This window comes from Dermacentor silvarum, chromosome 2 (assembly GCF_013339745.2).
Source record: "Dermacentor silvarum isolate Dsil-2018 chromosome 2, BIME_Dsil_1.4, whole genome shotgun sequence".
Lineage (NCBI taxonomy): Eukaryota > Metazoa > Arthropoda > Arachnida > Ixodida > Ixodidae > Dermacentor > Dermacentor silvarum.
Window position 1 is genome coordinate 235,045,489 of NC_051155.1, and position 22,850 is coordinate 235,068,338.

Genomic DNA, 22,850 nt, shown 5'->3' on the forward strand with positions numbered 1-22,850 from the left:
CGAAGTATTACGGAATACTCATTGTCCTTCCATTTTTTATGCCTCATACGAAGCACTTGGTAGGTTTCCTCAGTGTCCTCGATAACTCCACGAGGCTCACTGTTAATATTTGGCGAAATTAAGGGGGGGGGGGGGGGGGGGGGTTGTGCGTGATGTCTAGGCAAAGCTCCAGCTGTGTACACGCATGGTGAAGTTTGCAGTAAATTAGTTATGTAAGTGTTCCAGAGTGTTATAAGTGTTTTTAATGAGTGCCGTAAAACGCAACTATATATAGCTGTAATGAAGAAACTATGACTGCCGCCTAGATCAAGTTCGGTGAGAATGGACGAAACATTATGGCTGACGGCATGCGGAACTCAATATGTCTACTGAATTACGGTCTTTGCTACAAAAAAATTCCCTGAGCAAGGTCTTGAAAGTGTTATATGTGGGCCACGTTTTGAACATGTAGCTCAACAGGTGAGTCACATGCGGGCAACGTTTTAAATTGTGCGGCGTCATTACAGGAAACCGAATTTCTTAATGCAAGTGCTTGAAAGAAACAGCTTCGCTGGACATTTGACTGCGATCCTACAAGGTCGCACGAGTCTGCTGTCGTTTTGTGAGCGGTTTTTCTAAGCCTAACTAACGAAATAACTCTAGTGGTTTCGCCATATACGAAATTATGAAAATCAATTGACTAATGGAATGCTCCCTAACGGTGTGGGTGTCCACACCTTTGCAAAGAAAGTGCCTTGATTTGTAGGAAAATTGTCCGCAATTATCAATGCTGATTCCTTGAAACATGGCACAGACTCACGCGAGGGATTGGCGACACAGACAACTGAAATAATTAGCTATGCAAAAAAATGATAACCGGCAAGAAAAAAAAAACGGCTTGGAAGAGGAATGATAATGAAGTAAAGAAATATAAATTATATATAAAATAACTTCTGACAGTGAACGCTTGTTTTCCTCGCCTGCTCTCTAGTGCGCAGTCGTTTTTCGACGTCAGATTGCTTACATATGCATATATAAAACGAACTGAACACCACGTTGTTCGGACAGTAGTCAGTCACCTAATTACCATGCTAATTTTTACCGAGTAAGCCGCTGTATACGTGTGTTATTAGTGCCTAGTGCCTCACGACACGTGCCTATTTCATGGTTTTTGCGGTTGGCACAGTGATTTTAGTAAAGTTATGCAGACCCAACGCACATATTAGAATGCGGTATTAAGCAGAGTGTCGAACCAAAAAAATACCGGTTCGTTTGTGGTGCGGTTTCAATGCGCTTCGATTATGTTCTGGTTAAGTTTCGGATCAGAGAAATAAACATCTATGACTGTTCGCGAACCACTTTGCAACACTGCGCGCTTGCAAAGCGCCTTCGGCGCAGCCCATTTTATCCTGCCCCGTGGTGATATACTGCATACTACTATAAACTTGTCCGTGTGGCCATGCGCAAGTTACATCAAGAGGAGGCAGAAATTTACGAATGAATTAGGCAGATGCGGGGGAATTTTCCTCTACATACGTGCATGTAATTACAGACAGGGAATTAGTAGTGAGAAACCTTGTGTCAGCGTAAGGTCTGGGTAGCTTCCGCACTCATTACTTTGAAAGCAGGAGAGTCAGTTTTCGTTGTGCTTCAGTTTTTACTACAGGTATGATGGTGAGCGAACTGTACCATGTAGTCTATGGTGTCAAAGACACCATAGACCGCGAATTCACACCGTATTACATTAATTACAAATTCAAAACTTCTAGTCTGGAGCAGAGAAAGAAGCCAGCATTTGACATTGCACCCATCTTGCTGCTTATTTTAGAAGCAGGTGAGGCCATTGAAGCTTCTCAGCGATGAACAAGGACGATTTGTGCTGAACCATACATCGATCTTTCTTGTAAATTTGTACGTGAACGTAGTCTTGTGCTGGTTAAGGGTGGGCGAAAAAGTAAAAAAAAAAAAAAAAACACGCTAACTGTACTCTATGAATAAATTCTACAACTCGAAGAGCGTTGTACTCTTCTTGGCTAAGCACCAAACGTGCGTTGAACCATGACACATATTTCACGTGCCGTTTACAGCCACGGTTACCACTAAATGAGAAGGTTAATGCATTCATTACCGACCACAGTTGTACGGTTACAATCAGCCATGCATGCAGCTGAACATGTTGATATTCCTTCTGGAAGATATCGTGTTTTCCGCTCTCCGTCTTTATCTAGTTGATCTAGCTTTAGCAACAAGTTGACCTAACGGCTGAATTGGGGGCGTCACCAGAAATGTTGATTCCACGCAGCCCCTGAAACTTTTCGGCCGCGGAACACAACTGACATGGCCGACTTCAGAAGTGCAAGCGTCTCCGGTGAGGTGGCCGTCGTTGACAGTCTATAGCCGCTGTATATGCCCATTCTCGCAGACAATGCAACTCGTGAGCCCTAACAATCTGCTATTAGGGTGTGCCGATTGAATTAAGAAGTAGTTATTCGAAGAATCGCGCAAACTATTGAGCACCAGTTGTTGCCTTATATGCTTGAACCTTCTTTGTTGAACCAGTAACCGTTATTATTTTTTCGGTTCGTTCGGGTTCAGACACGTTCAAAAATATCGATTAGGTTCAGTTCCGCCCAAAATTGTGGTTCAGGTATGCTTTTCAGTTTGGGTTCGGCTTCGGACCGACACCCGGCTTATTATTATTATTATTATTATTATTATTATTATTATTACACGACGGCATGCTTCATGCTTCAGAGAAGACCGCAAACGTTCAAAGTGTGTAATCTGGACATTTTCTACCAAAACGTTCGTGGACTTCGCACCAAGGCACGTGAATTTTTCGCCAATGTCATTTCGTCTTCCTTCCCAATTTTTGTTATTTCCGAAACTTGGCTGTGTGGTGACATTTCGTCTTCAGACTTCTTTCCACCGCACTACAACGTCTTCCGCAGTGACCGGGACTTCAGTGGATCTCAACAAAAAGGTGGTGGCGTACTGATCGCAGTTGACAATTCGCTGAGATGCGTACGGCGCATCGATATAGAAAGTGTACGGGAGTCGATATGGCTAGAAGTCAGCCTAGCCCGATGTGAAAAATTGTTGATTGGATCTTTCTATGTACAGCCGAATATCTCCCCTGTTTTGTTTGATGAGGTTATCTCTTCCATTGAAAGCGTAATATCCTCCCATAGTAAGCACAAAGTAATTATTCTTGGTGATTTTAATACACCAGGTATTCATTGGAACACACTTAGATATTCTCATTACAATCATTACACAGAGAAGAAATGCAGCCTGTTGTTGGACTTTCTGTCCTTCTGTTCCCTTCAGCAGCATAACTTGATTGCCAATTCCTGTGGCAACGTCTTAGATCTTTGCATCTCGAATGCTCAAGTCTTAGATGTATCTCGTTCCGAAATTTTCCTTGTGCGTACCGATAAGTTTCATCCGCCACTAAAGATAACTGCCTCTGTGTCAGCACTGAGGCACAGCTCCTCCAGTGGCATAAATGAATCCCCACGCTTTGCTTTCAAGCGTGGTGATTATCTTGGTTTATATAATTTTTTGTCCACCACCGACTGGTCACTGGTTACTGACAAAAGCAACGTTGATGAACAAGTAGATCAGTTTACGGAGCTTGTTTTGAGCAGTATGCGCAAATACATTCCCCAGTACAGGCCTAAACGCTCTAGATATCCCCACTGGTTTTCATCTGAACTCATAATTTCCCTAAAGCAGAAAGATCGCGCACACCGAAAATCTAGATTTCCGTTGCCTAATGAGTGCAGAGATGAATTCCGCTTTTTTCGGGCTCTCTGTAAACGTCTCTATAAGCGGGATCTAGACTCATATATGGCATTCTTGGAAAAAAGCGCCTCCGACCGGCCGGCAGAATTTTGGAAGTATATCCGTAAGCGCTCCAATAAACATGGAGAGGGTTTTCGCTTACTTGACTCTAGAGGGGCAGAAGTCCAAGCAGTCGCGGATTGTTTTGCAGCCCATTTCTCTTCCTTATATAAAGATGCAGGTTTCAACGCTGGTGTCAGTCAGCAGCACACGACGGTTCCTACATCTAGTGCGGTGTTGTTTGATGAAGAGCTTGTCCACGAATGCCTTAAGCGCTTGAAGCCTTCCCTATCCTCCGGCCCTGACGGCATCCCCTCCGCAATTCTAAAAGCTTACGGCAGTATATTTGCTCCAGTATTGACATCTATATTTAATAACTCTTTGACTACTTCCACTTTCCCTCACATGTGGAAAACTGCTCGTGTTTTTCCTGTATTTAAGTCTGGATGTAAATCAGATGTGTCAAATTATCGCCCAATTTCTCTTCTCTGTGCTACATCCAAGATTTTTGAGCTTGCTCTTCACAACATATTGTCTTTTACTGTGAAGAACTCGCTCATTCCGAATCAGCATGGATTTCTGACCGGCCGCTCCACTATCACAAATCTCGCAAGTTTCATGACACAGATCTCCACGCCGGTACTTCAAAGGGGGCAAGTTGACACCATTTACTGTGATCTCAGCAAGGCTTTTGATGTAGTCAGCCACTCGCTGCTTCTGATCAAGCTTACGAACCTTGATGTTGACTCGTCAGTTGTGAATCTCTTGCGCAGTTATCTTCTTGATAGATCGTGTTATATTAACGTCAATGGCCAAACGTCGTCTTCTTACTTGGTAACTAGCGGCGTCCCTCAAGGGTCAGTATTAGGACCACTCCTTTTTTTAATTTTTATTAATGACGTTCTTTCTGTTATTCGGAACTCTTCTTTCCTTCTATATGCCGATGACATCAAGATTTTTAAGAAAATTCACACTGTTGATGACTGTCGCGCCCTGCAGTCTGACCTGTTTTCCTTTTCTAAATGGTGCAAGGATAATAACCTTACCTTGAATGCTGCTAAGACCAAAGTCATGACTTTCACACGCAAAACAGCAAGTATTTCTTTTTCTTATTCGATAGATTCTGTGCCGCTGTATAAGGTCTGCGAGATCAATGATCTTGGTGTACTTTTTGATGCAACCTTACACTTTTCGGCTCACACTAAACGTGTTGCAATGCGGGGTATGCGCTCTCTTGGTTCTGTATGCAGACTATCGCGGCAATTCAAGTCTCCTACACCGTTCCGCAAATTATACACAACCATCTGTCTTCCTCAACTCGAATATGCGTCGGTCGTCTGGAACGGCTCTTCTAGATCCAACAGTGACATTATAGATCGTGTCCAGAAAAAGTTTCTAAGCATATATAATCACCGCTTTGCAAACCTGGACATTGCACCCTGTACTAGCACTGTTGGATTGCCATTGCCTTCACTTCGCGACCGACGTAATCGCGCTGACCTTCTGTTTCTCTTTAAACTCCTTCACGGTAACCTCACGTGTCCCGAACTTCTCAGCTGTGTCATGTTCCGCATCCCACGCAAGATCACCAGAGAACATAGACCTTTTCATGTTCCTGCCTGTCATCACGAACACTCAACTGTCCACAGAATACAGAATCTTTATAACGCTTACTTTCGTGAACTTGATATCTTTCATAACTCCTTGTCATCGTTCTTTTCCGAGCTTTGCCTGGTATTATAATATCATGTATTGTTCAAGTACCCTTCTCCTCCTTTTTCTTTTGTATTTACTTTGCGCTTTGTTGTCGGTACTCTCTTCTTTTCACAATTTTTATTTTTATTCATTTATTGTTTAATGATTTTTCCCTGAGTGTCTTTTTTTGGTTTGTAATGTATGCGTGCGCCAGCACTCAGACCTTAGGGTTGTTCCTGGGCACGTTAAATAAACATGATTGATTGATTGATTGATTATTATTATTATTATTATTATTATTATTATTATTATTATTATTATTATTATTATTATTATTATTATTATTATTATTATTATTATTATTATTATTATTATTATTATTATTATTATTATTTGTACAGATATAACACAAGGACAAGAAGCAAATAGGGAGGGAGCACCCTGGTTTTAAATGCTGCATAACCACACAACTGCGTTAGTTTTGATCTAATGGGGTGTATTATTTCATGTTATGTAGACTTTATTGCCACAAAAGTCACAACATTCAAGCATTTTCGATCTCAAGCATTTTTTTAATGTTTATGCGCTATAACGTTCACGAGTTATGGTGAAATGCACAATTGCATAATGCGACATGTCTACCCAGCGTTGTCAGGAGTGCGGGCGCGTTGCATGATGCTTGTCGAAGGAAGATGACAGGTGTATGCAAAGAGTATTATGACACGTATTAAGCAACACTTAAGGATTCTCTGCCTGCTGTGTTACAGTTGCACATTCTTGAGAATTTTCCAAGGCTGAGCACGCACCAAGTGCCACATACCAAATGGCTTAATCGAAGAAAATCAAGTAACTCAACGAATGAATTCATTATAATGCAATGTTCCACTAAGAAGTCTGTGTGATTTATTAATTTAATAATTGCGCAATTATCGAGGGGTTGGTAGTCGAAATATTATTCTCTTAGCTTTTGTTTACTCTTCCGTTTAGTTATCTTCAGGCGTAAAAGTACTGCTGTAGCCAGCTGTCTGTGGTAGAGCGAATAGCTTCCAGGTGAAATAATTATGAAAAGCAGCTCCGTCTTTCATTTCCTTTCGAAGGAAAGGCGCTGTCCTCGTTTACCTATTTCATCTGCAGCAGTTGCTGTAAGCAGGTATGTCCTGTTCAGTTCACGGTACTCACCCTCTCGGCGTTGTAGCTGTCCAGCAGCCGCTGATTCTCGGCCTTCAGCGCTCCGATCTGCTCCTGCAGGCCCTTAGCAACGTGCGCGGCGTGCTGCGGTACCACGCCTTGGAGCGAGTGCTGCAGCAGCTCCTGCAGGTGGTCCCGCTCCTCCTGGAGCAACTTCACCTCGCGGCTCAGGATGCCCAGCGCAGCCTCGCGCTCCGTGATTACGCCGCGCAGGGGCTTGCTGATGCGCGTGCCCCTGCCGGCGTTTGCCGGAAGAGTCTTGCAGGACGACTTGTCCTGGAACACCGCAGCTATGCCGTACCGCATCTGCGTTCACCAGTGTGGAGGGAGTGAGAAACGGGACTTGCCGGCAGAGAAGCAATTGTCTCCTGCTTAACATCACCCGCTGCTGTCATTTGTCAGATTTCAATGCTTAAGTTTAGGGCATCTCTCGTTCCACTCACGGCTGAGGCGCATACTTCTGGGAAGGCTACGGCGGGTTTTATTCGCTGAACTGAAACGGGGGTTTTGATAGCTGAACTGAAACGCGGGACGAATGGAGACAGACAAAGAGGTCGCTGAACTATCAAGTGGGTTTCAATTTCGCGCGTGCGGCTTCTCGCTTGAAATGTTTTTGCCAAGCCATAAAAATAAAATGTCTGTGACATAGTTCTGTTTCGAGGAATGTTGAGTTCCACACGTGAATGTAACTACCCCTGTATTAATTCTCAGACCATGTTCATACCTGCTTGCGTTTGTATAATTCATTTTGATTGATTTCTTATTGCTAATCAGATAATGCGTATTACTAACCACGTATAGCTTATTTTGCTCCATTCCTTGTTTTTAGTCAGATTATACACTATAATAAACATCCTTATTACATATTGACAACGTGTTGCGTGAACGTTGTAACAAATATGTCCTTACTATTATTGTAAATGGCGTCGTGCTACGATCTCAATCAGGATTGGCAGTATAAATAAATAAATAAATAAATAAATAAATAAATAAATAAATAAATAAATAAATAAATAAATAAATAAATAAATAAATAAATAAATAAATAAATAAATAAATAAATAAATAAATAAATAAATAAATAAATGTAGCATCGCAGGTACACTAAATGAAAAAAAGAAACCATAGAGCCGCATGCCCGAAAATAAAACTCATATTATACTTCAGTGACGTCCTTGTCAGTCTCCATTTGTCCGGTAATTCAGTTCAGCTGTTAGAACTCGCCTCAGCCATGAACCATCTTCAATGCCATCCTGACATTCCTGGAAATACCTCTGCCCATCTCCCACTCTCGATGACCATTTTCCCACAGGTACGAGCGAAACAGTGTTTGCATGGTGGTTACCAAGCGATAGAAGTGTTAAGGGGATGCCGGCTTGCGTTCTATTCAGTCAACTCGCGTTACGCTTGTCTGACTCTTGCTTAGCTCTGAGCTCCGGCCCGACTGTGCTGTTGCTAAGCGGCTGCGCCCCCTTGACCGGAGGCAGATGGGATATGTAAGCGCTCAGGAAAAAGTGTCTATTAGACTTTCTGATTACAGCACCCGGAAATGCCTTGTGCGTTGCAATGACTCATCGTCGATGGTTGCAGAAAATAAGGTGAGAATAAGTGATACCGAGACAAAACACAGAACGGTAATGTAAAAAAAAAAGTACTACTAGGAAGGATACCAAATAATGTGTAATACTTTGACACCAATGAAACAGTGACAAAAGGAAGAAAACAAGCAGTACCGTAGCAAGAATGAGCACAGATAAACTTCGCGCAGAAGACGAGCGCTGCTTTAAAGGCAACTTGGGAGGCTGGAACAACCTCTGCGGAAAACCGAAGTTACCCTGAAACTGCTAAGGAATGTGCATGCGCTGTTGCCTCAAACGGTGTTGGCTGCGAATGTGGACATTGAAAAGCATCTACTGTATGTTGAACGCAATGTCGGTTTTCGTTGATTTTGCTGCAGATTGCAGTAAATTATCTGAACGTGCGGAACGATCATGTCTTCTTTTCGGTCATACTTCTTACATTCTCATACGTAAAGTTGTGAAATAATTGCAACGCCTCATCGTAGAGTTCAGTAACTTTGTTGACATCCTGATCTTATGCAGTTTTTACAATGTCCTTTCGCATTGTAAAGAGTACAAAAGTAGGGACATGTGCTGACCGCGCGTTTTAGATGTGTCGCCTCGTTTTAGGCGACACCAATTTTTCCGGCACTTTCAGATTTTCTTGACATGCCGAGCGCATCGTCCTGAAAACTCATGCGGTCCGACTTTTTTTCTTGAATCCATACGTAAGCATTCATTCTCGATTATAGCGCAAACGAAACAACTAGACAAAGAAGGCATATGAAAAACGATGACAAGGAATCGTGTTGTTAAATTGCCAATTGCAAAGAGCACGTTTAATTGTTCAAATGCAAGGACCACATTGCATTGTTCAAGTGCGTAAATTTCATGACAAGACGCAGTACAACAGTAGCGAAGTACGCGTAGAGCTTTTACAACAAGCAAGTGAGGAGGTCTTGAAACCTGGACATTTGATCCTGCTGCTGAGATCTATCTGCTTGCAATACCACATTGCACTTTTTTCTCTCCTCTAACACAGGTTTGCTGGCGCACCAATCTTAGTTTTCAGTTGTTCTTTTCTATCTTTCTTTTCTTTCGGAAAGGGGGGGGAGATGGGGTGCGATGAGGAAAGCTTGCTCTAACAGTTGCAGGGGTTTCATAACGATTTCTTGGTGACAACATTTCTCGCATAGACCTCTCTTCTCTAACCGCTGATTCAGTGATTGGCAAGCAAAGATTTCTAGGGCTGCCCCATGGAAATATTTCTCTTATTCGATGCTGGTGGTAATACCTCTGCCGGTGTTTAAGTATATGCCTAAGTCAGCTTGTTTGGAAAGTTTAAGCTAAACCATCAACACAGTATTGAAAGAGAGAGAGAGAGTGTGTGTGTTGAGTACATAAACATTGAATGCTTACGTCATTGCCAAAATTTTTAAACGTAGCTAGTGAGATATCGTACAGAAGCTACATTATTTAGAGGTGAAACTCATGCCGCATTCTCTGGTGCGCCAACAGAGGATGTGCGTCGGACTAAAGTACCTGAAAAACAAGTTGTTTATAAGCTATTATTATACGCTTCGGGATTGAATGAGGACTGGAAATTCTGAAATGAGACCGAATGATCGGCATTGCATTCAGCAGAGCTGTTAAGCTTCTTGTTTATGTCTTTTATTTAGTGTAATTGAAAGAGAGTTGGGTGAAAACGAGTATCAGAGGGAAACCTCGAACGGATAAGACAATTAAGCCTTTGATAACAGACATAACGAGTCTATATTTGTTTCTGTGGGGCTATGTTAAAGACATTGTGTATCGAACACAGGTGCAGGACATTGTTGATCTAGAGTTTCGTTTGTATAAAATTTGTATAAATTTATCGTCGTTAGTGGCGCCGGCTACTCTTATTTGCAGGGCAAGCAAAACTAAAAGCATGAGAACCCTGAGACAGTCAGATATCACAAACATTTGCGATATCACAAAACATTTTTAAACGCACATGGGGCAGCTGACGAATGTACAGATATCTGCATAAAAAGGCACGAACAACACATGACATACTTAATAATATAAAAACAAAAAGTGCTTCATAGTAGGGGTAAGAGCTCTTCAGGTGTAACTTTATTGACCTTGGAGAGCCCGTGAACTTTAAAGCTGCGCGCTTTTCGTTACTGCTTAAGTGTACCATGCTTGTGACGTAAAAAAAAAAGAAACACTCAGTAGCGCCTTTAGCTACGCCTAAAAGACCTTAAGGCGAAAGCCTTATAGTTATGCTCATGACTATTGGTTTTTCAGCGTTAATCTTTTTTTTTTTGCTGAGTCATTGTAATTTTTTCTGAGTCATGCTCATTGCTATGACTTCTACCATCCTCGTTTAGTGTTTCATTCACTTAGTACCTATGTCCGAACCCATTTCAGTGGTTTTTGAGCGTTAATCTTTTTTCGCTTAGTCATAGTCGTTTTCGTTGAGTAATGGTCACTATTGAGTCATTACTGTATTCTACTATCAATATTGTTACTATTATAACCATACTTGCACCCATTAATATAATTAATTCTTTATTCTTTCCCATATTGTGGGTTCTTGACCCATTTTCCCGCTTTGTCATGCTCATTATCATAATTAATTTAGTGACTATCATGATAATTTATCGTTATTAATATTACTAATCTAATTACCTTTCGATTTATATATAATTTTATGGGGTTCGTAATGATCTTATTGAGTTATCGATTCCTTGTACCTGTTTTTTACCAATATTTTGCCCGATTTATGGCTCCACTTTTTCAAGGTCACCTCAAAGCGACACATAAAAAGCTTTCGCCTTAATAAACTAACATTCACACCGCTTAGAGCGCTTAAAGGAACTTGAAAGGCCAGAAACAAAAGAATTTTATTAATAATGCGCGCTTGATCAAACTGCACTACGCATTTCTCTAATGTTTATGACACGCCTATATTCTGCGTGCCACACAAAGAGACGTCGAGTAGTACATCGACTGCTTCGCATTCCGACTGTCTTCCAAACGATACTTCGGGATCGGAATGTCATTTCTTGCCTTTATTTCGAATAAAATTCAAATCAAAAGTAGCAAACACAAATGCCTTCCTCGGAACTTAAGGAAGTCATATTCATCAGTCTGGAGCAGTGTTAAAGTGAACCTGGCAAGACGTGGGTTTTCGTTTGAAATAGTCGCACATTTCAGATCAAAGAGCATTCTTTACCGAGCAGTATCGTCTGTAGCCATTATGTAATCCTAGAACATATTGCAGACGGCAGTATTAAAAACATGGGTCGAATAATGTTGCATATTCTGCAATTACACTGCATTTTCATCTACATTCCATCTAAATTTACATCTATATACACTTCATTCATTGACTTCATAGACGAAGAAACATCCAGCCAGTTCTTTCTATTTTTTCGCTTTTTCTTGAATGCTAAATGCTTTATTAACGCTTATGTAGTCAAACCTCGTCGTTTCGATGGAGGCGAAATGCAAAAACGCCCGTGTGCTTGCGTTGTACGTGCACGTTAAAGAACCCCAGGTGGTCAAAATTAATCCGGAGCCCTCCACTACGGCGTGCCTCATAATCAGAACTGGTTTTGGCACGTAAAACCCCAGAAAGAAGAAGAAGAATGTCGTTTTCTTATTTCTTGTAGGCGATATTCATCCTTATTAAACGACTTGGGAACTCTTGCAATAGTCCTTACCCACCATCAGTGCTCAAATAAGTCCATCAGTTTCGTTTAGCTTATTTGTTTTCAGATGGTTGAGAAAGAAAAAGAAATCGGTGTATCCCAAGCCGAAGTCTTCTGAATATTTCGATTCGATTGGAAAATTTCACCATACACACTTCAATAATAGTCATGTTCTTTTGTGCTCGGCGTTCAAAAATATTCGTCTTCATGCATATCCACCAAAAAAGTAAGAAAAGGAGAGGATGGGTGAGGAAGGATGCGGTTAGGCTCGAAAGGCGAAGCACTCAGTGCGCGAGCAAATTATTGGACAGCTATACGAAGTAATGTTAGTAGTTTTATCACCTTCATGAACTGCTGTAAACATTGCCTTACTAACTAAATTACCAAGCACGCTGTCACGCGCCCAAGGAAATACGGACACATCCCACTCGATGACCACGTACACTGACTGTCGGAACACTGGCGTGATGAACAGCGGCGAATTCCCAAGCGACGCCCTTAAAAAGACATCCTTAAAACATTCTAAGACAAACATCAGCATTCGTCCTTTCAAAGTTATTCTTCCGGGAAATAATTTGATGTACCTGAAAATAATACGCTATTTTTGCTACTTCGAAGTGTTTCCTTGAAACAACCACCTTCCAGAAAAAATGACGTTACAGTGAAATCCTCGCTCCAGAATTAGAGAGGTACTTCAACTGTTCGATCGAAGCGACAAAAATGTCAATAAACGATTACCAAAAACCACAATAATTCCGCGCACTTCAGTTCGGAAGAGTGGGTTGGTAGCCTTCACGCCTTCGTGTACCGAATGGTCATGTTTCACGAAAGCGCGGCAGTCAACAAGCCGCATCCTGTAATCTTAGTTTATCGGCGCGTTCTATATCCCCGTTCTTTATACACCCTCGTCACCCTCCCCCCTACCCCAAGCCATTTATCTGACAGCACTCGATGTCTAATGCGTCCTAAATTCTAAATATAGCGCCACGAAATAGAAGATTGATCAACCCGCTCCCGTTAATCTCATGTGCCGTTATTTTCAAGGCATCCTTTAATCCTAGAGCCTCGAAATAATAGTAGTGTTCTTACAGAAGGGGCTACAAAGAAGGTTGTTTAGGTGACAAGATGTATCGCTGTTCAAGTTTCACGGTATTAGGAAGCTTTGGTTCGTGGAATGGTTACAGATGGCTCTCCTTCATTTCCTGCAAGGATTTGCTTTCTACAAAATAACACCGCAGAACCCGAAGCTGTGTTGAATTCATCCCGTATGTCTGCCGTTTTCCTCATAGCGTAAAGCCATTCTGTGCTCAGCGCTCGAAATTTACGACTTTCGCGTGTGCTCGCTGTAAAACGCCCATGAGTGCAAAATTTCCTTGAGGTTTCGTGGATCAACGAGGCTGCGTCTTATCGCCTTTATTTTTTTTCTAACGCCTAGATTCTGGGATCGGACTATTTTTATGGTGAACAGTTGTGATAACGATTATCTAAGATGACCGGCCAGCCAATGGCGAACAATTCCTACGAATGAAGAGCATCGCGAATTCGGCGGCTGAAGCCTGAAATCCATGTACACCTTGTCTTTTTCTCAGAGGCGTACATGAGCCTCATGTATTGAATGACGGGTTTATATGAGTAAAAAAATAACGACAAGAACAATTGTCACCATCATCCGAAAGATACAGAAAGAGAGAAGAATTTGTTTACAGAAGGACCGAGGGGTCGACCTGAATTATAGCTTGCTCTAACTTGACACTCGGCAATGAAGAAGGTGGCGAAGAAGTAAATGAGTCATCACTAGATGACGACGAAATGAAAGAAGGGCGTACAAGCCCGCTGAAGTCTCTTCAGCCATGTGTCTAGAATAGTAGCTTGCAGAAAGGGAAAGACAACGCTATATTTTTAGTTATGTTACCACCAGAAATAAGGCGTTCCCGAATCTGTAATCGGAGGTTTTCATTAATTAATGCCGCCAAGAAGTGTATTTTTTTGTTCGCAAATTTCTTTAAAAATTGCATGGTACACAAGAGCCATTCGGCCTGTTCAGGTGGATTACCCGTAGAGGTCTAAGTTACTAGCGCGACAACTCGCAATATCTATAGGTGGCTAATAAAAAATAGTCACTAGGCAACTCTCTCATCACTTTATGGCACATGTTCTAAATGGTAAATTGAGGTCGCGCACTAATGAATACATGCATGTTTAGCGGAAATGCTGATGCTAGTGCCGCTTTTGCGTTATCCATCCCTAATATCTGCTAAAAAACTCAATTGGCGTTACAGTTAAAATCATCCCGAAGTGCTTGTTGCACGCTTTTGGTAAACTATTGAAGGCTATTGTATTTCCCAGCACTTTTTAAGTCCAGATATCTCGACAGAGGGGCTAACCTAAGGATTTCTACAAAGCGGACATAGAATCCCTACAAAGAAGTGCCCTAAAGTGTATAAGAGAAACGGTATTCGTGAATCGTTTTCTTTAATCACCTAGCATTGCGATTTGTCACATAAGTGACCTCCGTCTCTTGAGGTATATATAATCTACCTGAATAAACGTAAGTGCGGCTATCTGTCCCTGCCTATCTTTGAAAACTGTTCGAACTAAAAGAAAAAGGTGGTATGTAGGAAGTAGCGGCCATTTATTTATGGCTCAATGAGAAAGACGCATTGACACAACTGTTTTGTTTCTTCAGAGAGATAGAGACGAGCTTTATTAAAATGACCTAAAAATCACAGTAGCTTTTTACTGCGAAGCTGTATACATCTCGTTGGTCGGAAAATTTCGTGGCGTAAACACAAAACGCCAGGTTAACAATTGAAGGCAAACGGCAAATTTTGCTTTGCAATCAGGCATATATATATATATATATATATATATATATATATATATATATATAGTAACTCGGCACCACGCTTTCATATATAAATGGGAGTCCTGTCTAGCAATACCTTCAGTGCATTCTAAGACTGCCATGGGTAGACCACGGAAATTAATGACACCAGGAGAACAGCGTGAATACACTGCTCAACCATGTGTGGCGTTTGATACAGCGTCGCTGAACATTCACGTTCACAAGGCGGGATGGCGGACAATTTTTTTTATTCTTGAATGTGTGTGCAGGAGAGTTTGGCATAATGGGTGCCGCCCGCTAATCCTTATCTTTTAGGCACACAGTACTTATGGGAAATTGGCCGGCTAAGAGAAACAAAGAAAAAAAAAAAGAACAAAGACGGAGATGATTAATTGAATTCCCGATTGGAAAAATCTTCATCCTAGCTCTCCTGCAAAGCGGATTAGCCATTCTTCTTCAAGAAATACATTAAATAAATAAATAAATAAATAAATAAATAAATAAATAAATAAATAAATAAATAAATAAATAAATAAATAAATAAATAAATAAATAAATAAATAAATAAATAAATAAATAAATAAATAAATAAATAAATAAATAAATATGTGCTGCTCTCTTCATGGATCGCGCCGGCAGAGATAACAAATTTCCCACGTACGCGACGTCATAGCTTAGTTTTCGATATCTTATACTCCGTTTCATACATCAGGTGCAACGTTGTGGAGGCTAGAGATACTTTTTGCAGTGGCTTCCCCCTCAGAAGTAGTTCGGTGTTTAGTGACCGAATTTTGTGAAAATGTTCTTTGTATAAGATCAGTTCTGAACGAAAAAAAAACGAATTTACCCTTAGAAATAAGCAAACCATGTACTCATACGGCTACAAACACGTTATTTTAGATCAATTTGCTTTTCGTTGTTTTTTTTTTTTTTATTTGCAGCCTGTCGGCGGCAGGCTCACCTGCAAGCTCGCGCGAGCAAACGCCACTGGCACGCAGCGAAGCATAGACGGAAAGCGCGGAGTGATACATTTTAATGACCGTACTTCTTGCGTAGCTTCTACAGCGTTGCACCTGCTGTATGAAACAGAGTGCATATAATCTGTTCGGAACCCTTGTTATCAGTTCACTTATCTTGTATCTGTAATTTGCGGGATGTTTCAGTAGTTCGACACAATTCCGGTAGTGTGGAACAGATGAGTCAATTTTTCACTAAATAATTGCTCGTGGTGGGGGACTTCGCAACAAGCATGATTCTCACTAATACTCTGTTAATCAGCTCCAGCCAATTATTGTTTAATTACTTACATTAGAGTACATGCCCTAATTTCTCCTTGCGCATCATAATCCTCGTCGCTAACGCCATCACCTCAGTTGAGCCAGAGTTATCGTACAAGAACTTTTTGAATAGGCTTTAATGAAAATGATATGGTAAAAATAAATTTGAAGGACACTTTGTAAATTCTAAAGTGTGTTCGGCGAAAGCCTGTGGCCATTCGACTGACAATGCCATGTCTTTTTTTTTTTGTGCATGACACTCCCAGTGGAATGGACACAGGCTTTCGCCGAACACACTTTGGAATTTACAAAGTGTCCTTCAAATTTTTTTTGACAAAGATTGACAAAGTGTGGTTTGAAGTAAACGATGGACTGTTTATTCATGAATTATTTGTGAATTTGCTTTAATGCCCCAGGAACTCCTTATGCTTGGCTGGGTCGACGTCTACGATAGATGGGTATGATGGTTTGGGTGGGTACACATACCCGTTGCTAGTCGAGTAGTTGGGGATCTTCACTTCATTGAGCGAGATGCGGCAGGTTCGGCACACCCTGAACGCGCTAATGTCTCTGTTTGGAAAATGCTCCGTGAGAATGCCATGGCTCTGTTGTGGAGCCTTGCTAAGATCGTTGGCGAACCAACGATCTCGACTGCTGCAACGAGACGTCTGACGAAGGAGCGTTGCCGCGCGCACCGCTGTGCCATCACGTGATTGCTGAGAGAGTGTGAGGGGGAGAGGCCACAGCTGGCACCGTTTCAGGGCACGGACGGTCGGACGGACGGTCGGACGCCGTGAGTATGAGCCATTAAAGGCTTTCGCCTTGATAATTCTGCAGAATCATTCGAGCAAGTGTAGCCCAGTATCGCTACTTGTGCCAAGAATCAGAGTGAAAATTACTCTTACTTAATAATCCATACATGCCTAAGCAGCTGACTTAAGAACATGGTACTTAGTAGCGCAAAACTCGAAATAAAAGACAACAGTGAAAGACGAGAGGAAAGGAAAGACGAAAGCGTCTTTCCTTTCCTCTCCTATTTCACTGTTGTCTTCTATTTCGAGTTTTGCGCTACTAAGTATCATGTTCAGTAAATACCAACTCGCCCAAGAAGTTATATTGTTGTTGACTTAAGCTTTCCTTTGATCGCTGAGCTCTGTCTATATTCAAAGCCAAGGAAGCAAAAAAATGTCGCATTTTCAACTGAAAGGCGAAGCTTTATTGCGGCAGCAAATTAGTAGAGATCTATACGGAGTAAGGATAGTAGTTTTATCAGCTGTATAAACTTGGACATGCAGCAGTACCAGCAACGCGCAGAACTGGTGTCGGCACCGTCGGCGTTTTGCCCGCGTTCGCACCGAACGCGCGCGGCGTTGGTGACTGTTGCCGGTGCCTCTGGGGACGGTTCGGAGGTTTTCGACGAGATCAGAAGTTCAGAACGGGACACTCGTCGAGCAGCGTCGGAAGTATTTACCACCTGCTCGCCTCGCAACGTTTTTATATAAATACGCCTTTGGTGCCGCAGCTAAACGTCGCCTCTCCTGCCTCCCTCCTCTCTTCCCACGGCCTTTCGCGCGACGGAATAAGTCACATTTGCTCTCCGCCGTGCGTTCGCTCCCGGTGAAAGCGCGCGTCCCTCGCGTGCTTTCACTCGCACACACACCATACGCGCGCGGTGACGATTTCATCGCCGTTGCACTTAATACGGAACCTCATGGCGACCATGACGGCGACGACGACGGCGATGGCAGAAATCCGCTTGAAGTGTCCATATAATTGCTATCGCAATAAAATGAGTAGGCTTCTACGCAGTCGCATGCGAATAATGCGAAGCATTCTTCTCTAAGCGGAGCAATTAATATTTTTTTGCGAGTGGGCGTGGTATCTCATCGTTTTGGTGGGCCGATCCTGGTGACAGGGCAGCATAATAATATGTGCCACGGGACAAATGGGTATGCGCCACTAGGTTTTAGTTTTCTTTCAATCTTATATCTTGCCATTACAAATGTTCTGTCTTACGTAATGTAAATATAAACACCATACAGCATATATTCTCCACATAAATGTTCGCTACACAGCAGTTTGATTATTCATACATATGTTCTCTAAAAATCATGAATGTCACGGAGAGGTCCACTACAGTTGAGTCTGCCACTCTTTTATCTTTTTTTTCAGGTGACAGAGAAGCATGTCCGTATAGACACTGCTCCTGCAGTCAGGCTATAGCTTTTAGGTGCGAAGCACCTTATGCGCCCGGGCTGTCGGCGTCGTTGTTGTTGTTGTTGTAGCTGTCGGCGTCTCCTGTCTTAATCGTCGTCGTCGTGGTCGTCGTCGTAGCAAGCAGCTCGTGCTCGCTCTCGGCACGCGCTCGTGCCACTGCTCCCGCGTTCGCCGTCGTCAACAGTCTTCCAGAGCTGGCTGCGTTGCCGCTCATCATTTCAGCGTAGAATTTCACTTCTCTTCTGTCGTCGTAATGGGGAGGCCGCGTTTACGTGGTTATGAGCCATTGCTAAAGCCAGTATATATATATATATATATATATATATATATATATATATATATATATATATGAGCCCATTAGCGGTGCATCACTACATGCTTCGCACCTCCCCAGGTTTCACGTAAGTGGAGCTGCATTTCGCGCAATGGGTCATTCGAGCACCGAGTTTTTTATGTAGAAAAGTTGTAATGCCTGGAAGCCAATATACGAGATGAGAGTGTTCAATTGAGTTTCATTTTCTCGTCTCTCTTTCTCTCTCTCCCCCTTCCGCCCTCTTTCTCTTTTTATCCCCCTGGTCCTTCCCCCAGTGCATGGTACCCAACCGGAACTACCTCTGGTTAACCTCTCTGCCTTACTTTGCATCCTTTCTCTCTCTCTCTCTCTCTCTAGCCAAACAAATTCAGGATATATACCGGCGATAGGCAAGTGTTAAGTAAACGCCACCAAAGTGTTGTTTTCATCCAGTTGTTTCAGGGTACGTGTGCAATGCAGCCACATAGACGTAGTGCTGTGATCGTGTGCCTGTTAGCGGTGCACATTTCCTTCTTGTCTCTCTGCCTCCCCTTCCCCCGACCTTCACTGTAAGGGAGTAAAACAGGTAAGGTAGCAAAGCAGATTTCCTGTTCTGGTTGACCTCCCATCTTTTCACCTTTCGTCTCCTCCTCTCTCTAGTAAAACCGCAAGCATGGCAGGTTGGCACAGATTTCCTTGAAAACCAAGCAGCACGAACGACAAAGGATAGAAAAAAAAATGAACCATTTCAGGGTGTAACTGTCGATGTTATGATGTGATTAGCATTCACTACAGCATAGCACAGCGACATACCGTATTGCCACGGCCGAAACGTTTCATCTATGAGGCGTGTATTGCAGCAGAGCTACTCGCTCGCGATTCCCTCAAGACGCGCTGCGCCATCTATAGGGGTGCCGCCACAAGTCTGCGCGTAGTGCGTTTCTGATTATATGTGCAGACAAATGTGTCTGAATATATTTGACGCGTGTTCGATTTCGAGGCCCCGGATATATATAATGAAGGATTTTGTTTGTCACTGAATAGTGAAACATACCCAGTGACCCAAGTTGGCGTAAAAGAGGTTCATTGGAAAGCGGCACTATACCCAGCGGCACATGCCGAAATAAACCCGTGGAACATATGAAATAGAGCGCTAGCAGTGCTTTCTCCGGGGTTTGTGAATCGCCGTTAACCTTAGCACATCCCCGCGTTTGATTGAGATGGAGCTTAAGGGGTCTTTAGCCGCGGGCTTCAGCCATGAAACTACAGGAGAACTGGTTCCAAATTGTTTTTTGAAAGCGTTTACGAACTGGTCACAAAAAATGGGAGAATGAAAGGAACATTACGACGGCTGTTTTCAATAAAGAACTTTTAAACCGATTGCCGCATATTGCACTAACTACCCGCAGAATTTTGGGATTTGACTTTGTAGAAAGAGTGGTAAGGCAGCGCTGGGTTCATTCGCCTCTGGGCCCAAGCCATTCCTATAACCCGCCCCAGCCCCACCGAGCACATGTGCTGGACGATTTAATGGCAACAACACGCCACAGGGAAAGCAGAGTATATATATATATATATATATATATATATATATAGTCCATAGTTCGTTGATCGGATGCTGAGTGCGTGCATGATCAATCCTCTTACGCGGTCGCCCCGCCGTATGTGGGCTTCTTGCATGCGTAGGCGATAAGCTGCACGCAAACCAGACAGAAAACTATCTTTACCGGTGCACTTATGAGCTCCCCAGCTCGGGTCCTGCGTTCAGCTACACTGGACGCCCTTCTCGAGAATAGAAAGGTTGCACAACGCGTCGTCAAAGCGTGCCATGTTGCACTTGCATTCACCGCTTCCACAGCGCAAGCCGTAGATAAGCGGATTGGTCTAAGGCGGAGCTTTTCACAGTGGTCGGCTTGATTGAAAATCGCTGCCGTTGCATTGTGCGCATCCACCTCTTGTCTTTTTAAAGCGAAGCTTTGTACCTCTACCAGCCAAGGGTTCTGTCGTGTCCGTCATTGTAAGCAAAAAACGATCTCGACGAACCGCTAACAATTGCAGGTATAGCAGTATAGCTTACTTGAATTCAGGCATACAGCGTACAACTAAGCACTCGTTTTCGCAAGAAAAACCACAAAAACAAGCTTCAAAGTGATGAGCCAACATGATGGATGATAAGGGCTGCGGGCAAACAACGGAAACAGGCTCGGCGCGGTCCGTAAGATTAGATTGCAGCTGTTGCAAAGCTTATGCAGCTGCTTGAAAGAGGGTTGACGTCATTCGAAACCCTTCCAGCCTAGTAACTGCTTCGGTTCATTTTCTAGACTACCCCACTATGGGGCAGTCTAGTAGTGTATATCACACCGATCATAAAGCAGTCGTAAACATTGTTGTGAAGTAAATAATAATAAAGGCCGTGGTTAAAGTTACGTTGTAGTGTGTGAAATATCAAGTGCGCCGCAGTCACCGTGAGGGTGGCGTAAAAAGCTTCGCTTTCCAACCACCTTCACAGGGTGGATTGGCGGGCAATTTTTTTTTGTGATATGAAGTAGACGTCGGCACGGTAACACGGCGCCAGCTGCTCTTTGAGTAAAGTGAAATTATGTATTTGTGAAAGGCAACTTACCGGAGAACAATTATTTTATAATGAAACCACGCACGACGACAGGAGAGCATAACGCTCTAAGAAATATAACAATTAAGAAAAGAACATTAAAACAAGCCTAGAAGACTTATATACAACGTCGTTATCACAATATAGTCATGCAGCAGTGCCAATAACATTATTCCGAGAAATTTTACAATACTTGTGTATCCAGGCATGTTTCAAACTCGACGCTCGTCTACTTGATCTTCCTACGGTTCCTCAGAGTGCTTTCTCTCTAGCCATGCGTGTTCGAAGAATGGCTGAATAGTGCATGTGTATTGTTCTTGCTGGCAAACAATGCAACTGTTCTACATAATTATTTACAAAAAAGTCATTAACGCGCTCTTTTCTAATAAGCAATTGCTAAATTCATTTAGTGCGACCTATATAGGCATGATCTGTGCGCCACTTTATCATTTAAATTATGACATCCACTATTACTTTCTCCCGTTTCTCGGGCAATTAGCACACGCTCAGCTTCTATAAAGCCTAAAAAACGTTAAGATGTCGATAGTCCCATCCCTGACTCCTTCCACGTCCATTCTTCTGTGGCCGCTTCTTAAAATGACTAGGTCGCGTTTGTCTTTTAGCGCTCTAATTAAATTCAGTTCTAATCGTACCAGCGTTCCAAAAGCATCTTGCGAGCCTCATCGTTCTCTCGAGCGTTAAACTTACGTACACGTGGAAATAAACAGGGCCAAGCGCCCACGAGGAGTATCAAGACGGGAGCTTACCTTGGCGGACAGCTTTGGTCGATCATCGATTGACCTCGCGAGGAGGTTGACCTGGACGCCAATGTCCGAGTTATGGGTGCCCCGTGTCTGCTGGATGCTGATGACGTGCTGGCACTTTGATTCGCTCACTTTGACGCCGGCTCTGCTCTTGCGAAATGTCCGGTTCCATTGCACCGAGCTCAGGCATGGATTCTGCGACGTGTTCTTTGCATTCCGCAATGCCCTGCATGGAACGATGCAGGTAGGCACAATTGTGGTTAAGTATAGTTGGAATAATGTATTCATCTCATTCTCATTAAAAAAATGTGGAAGAGAGGCAGGCAGGCAAGGAAGAAAGGTAGACAAGGCAACCATGTATTTATTGATCCTGGCTCCTACAATGCAAGAGGTGAAGGGAAAAGGCAGTACGGAGGGAAAGAGGAGACATGTGTAAGAAAAAAAAAAGATCAATTGCGCACACAAATGAAAGGTGGCTGTATGCTGGCCCGGAAAAAATGAAGCCATGCACTAAAAACATTAACGCTTTTTTCAGTTTTAATGACGACGCGATAAGTGCCGCATTTTGCAGCACTCCCAGCGGGGTACACCCACACAATTCTATGCACACTGTAACGTTTTAAAGTGCAAATCAGATGCGCTATTGTGTCGTCGCCGCCGCGGACGTCACAGTAATTTTTGTGCGCTGTTAAGATAAGAAATTAACAGGACCTATAGTAAAAAGCCAGGCAAACACACTTTGCCATCAGGCCATAACTAAACAATTTTTTCTATATGTCATTGGGGTTATGCGCAAACGTACGATCGCGTCCCGCTCGCAGATCTCATTTTAGCATAGCGCTTTAGCATAGCTGTAGCGCCTCATCTAGGTATTAA

At 42.8% G+C, this 22,850-nt stretch overlaps 1 protein-coding gene across 2 annotated transcripts in view; it reads right to left on the reverse strand.

The window, feature by feature from the left end:
- Positions 1 to 22,850, reverse strand: part of LOC119442876 (uncharacterized) — a 209,041-nt gene that overhangs the window by 38,756 nt on the left and 147,435 nt on the right. For both annotated transcript variants that reach the window (XM_049662429.1, XM_037707921.2), the window contains exons 7-8: positions 21,978 to 22,200; positions 6,700 to 7,014 (exon numbers count right to left, since the gene is read on the reverse strand). In XM_049662429.1, the coding sequence (XP_049518386.1) occupies positions 6,700 to 7,014; positions 21,978 to 22,200 (538 nt within the window). The remainder of the gene's footprint in view (positions 1 to 6,699; positions 7,015 to 21,977; positions 22,201 to 22,850) is intronic.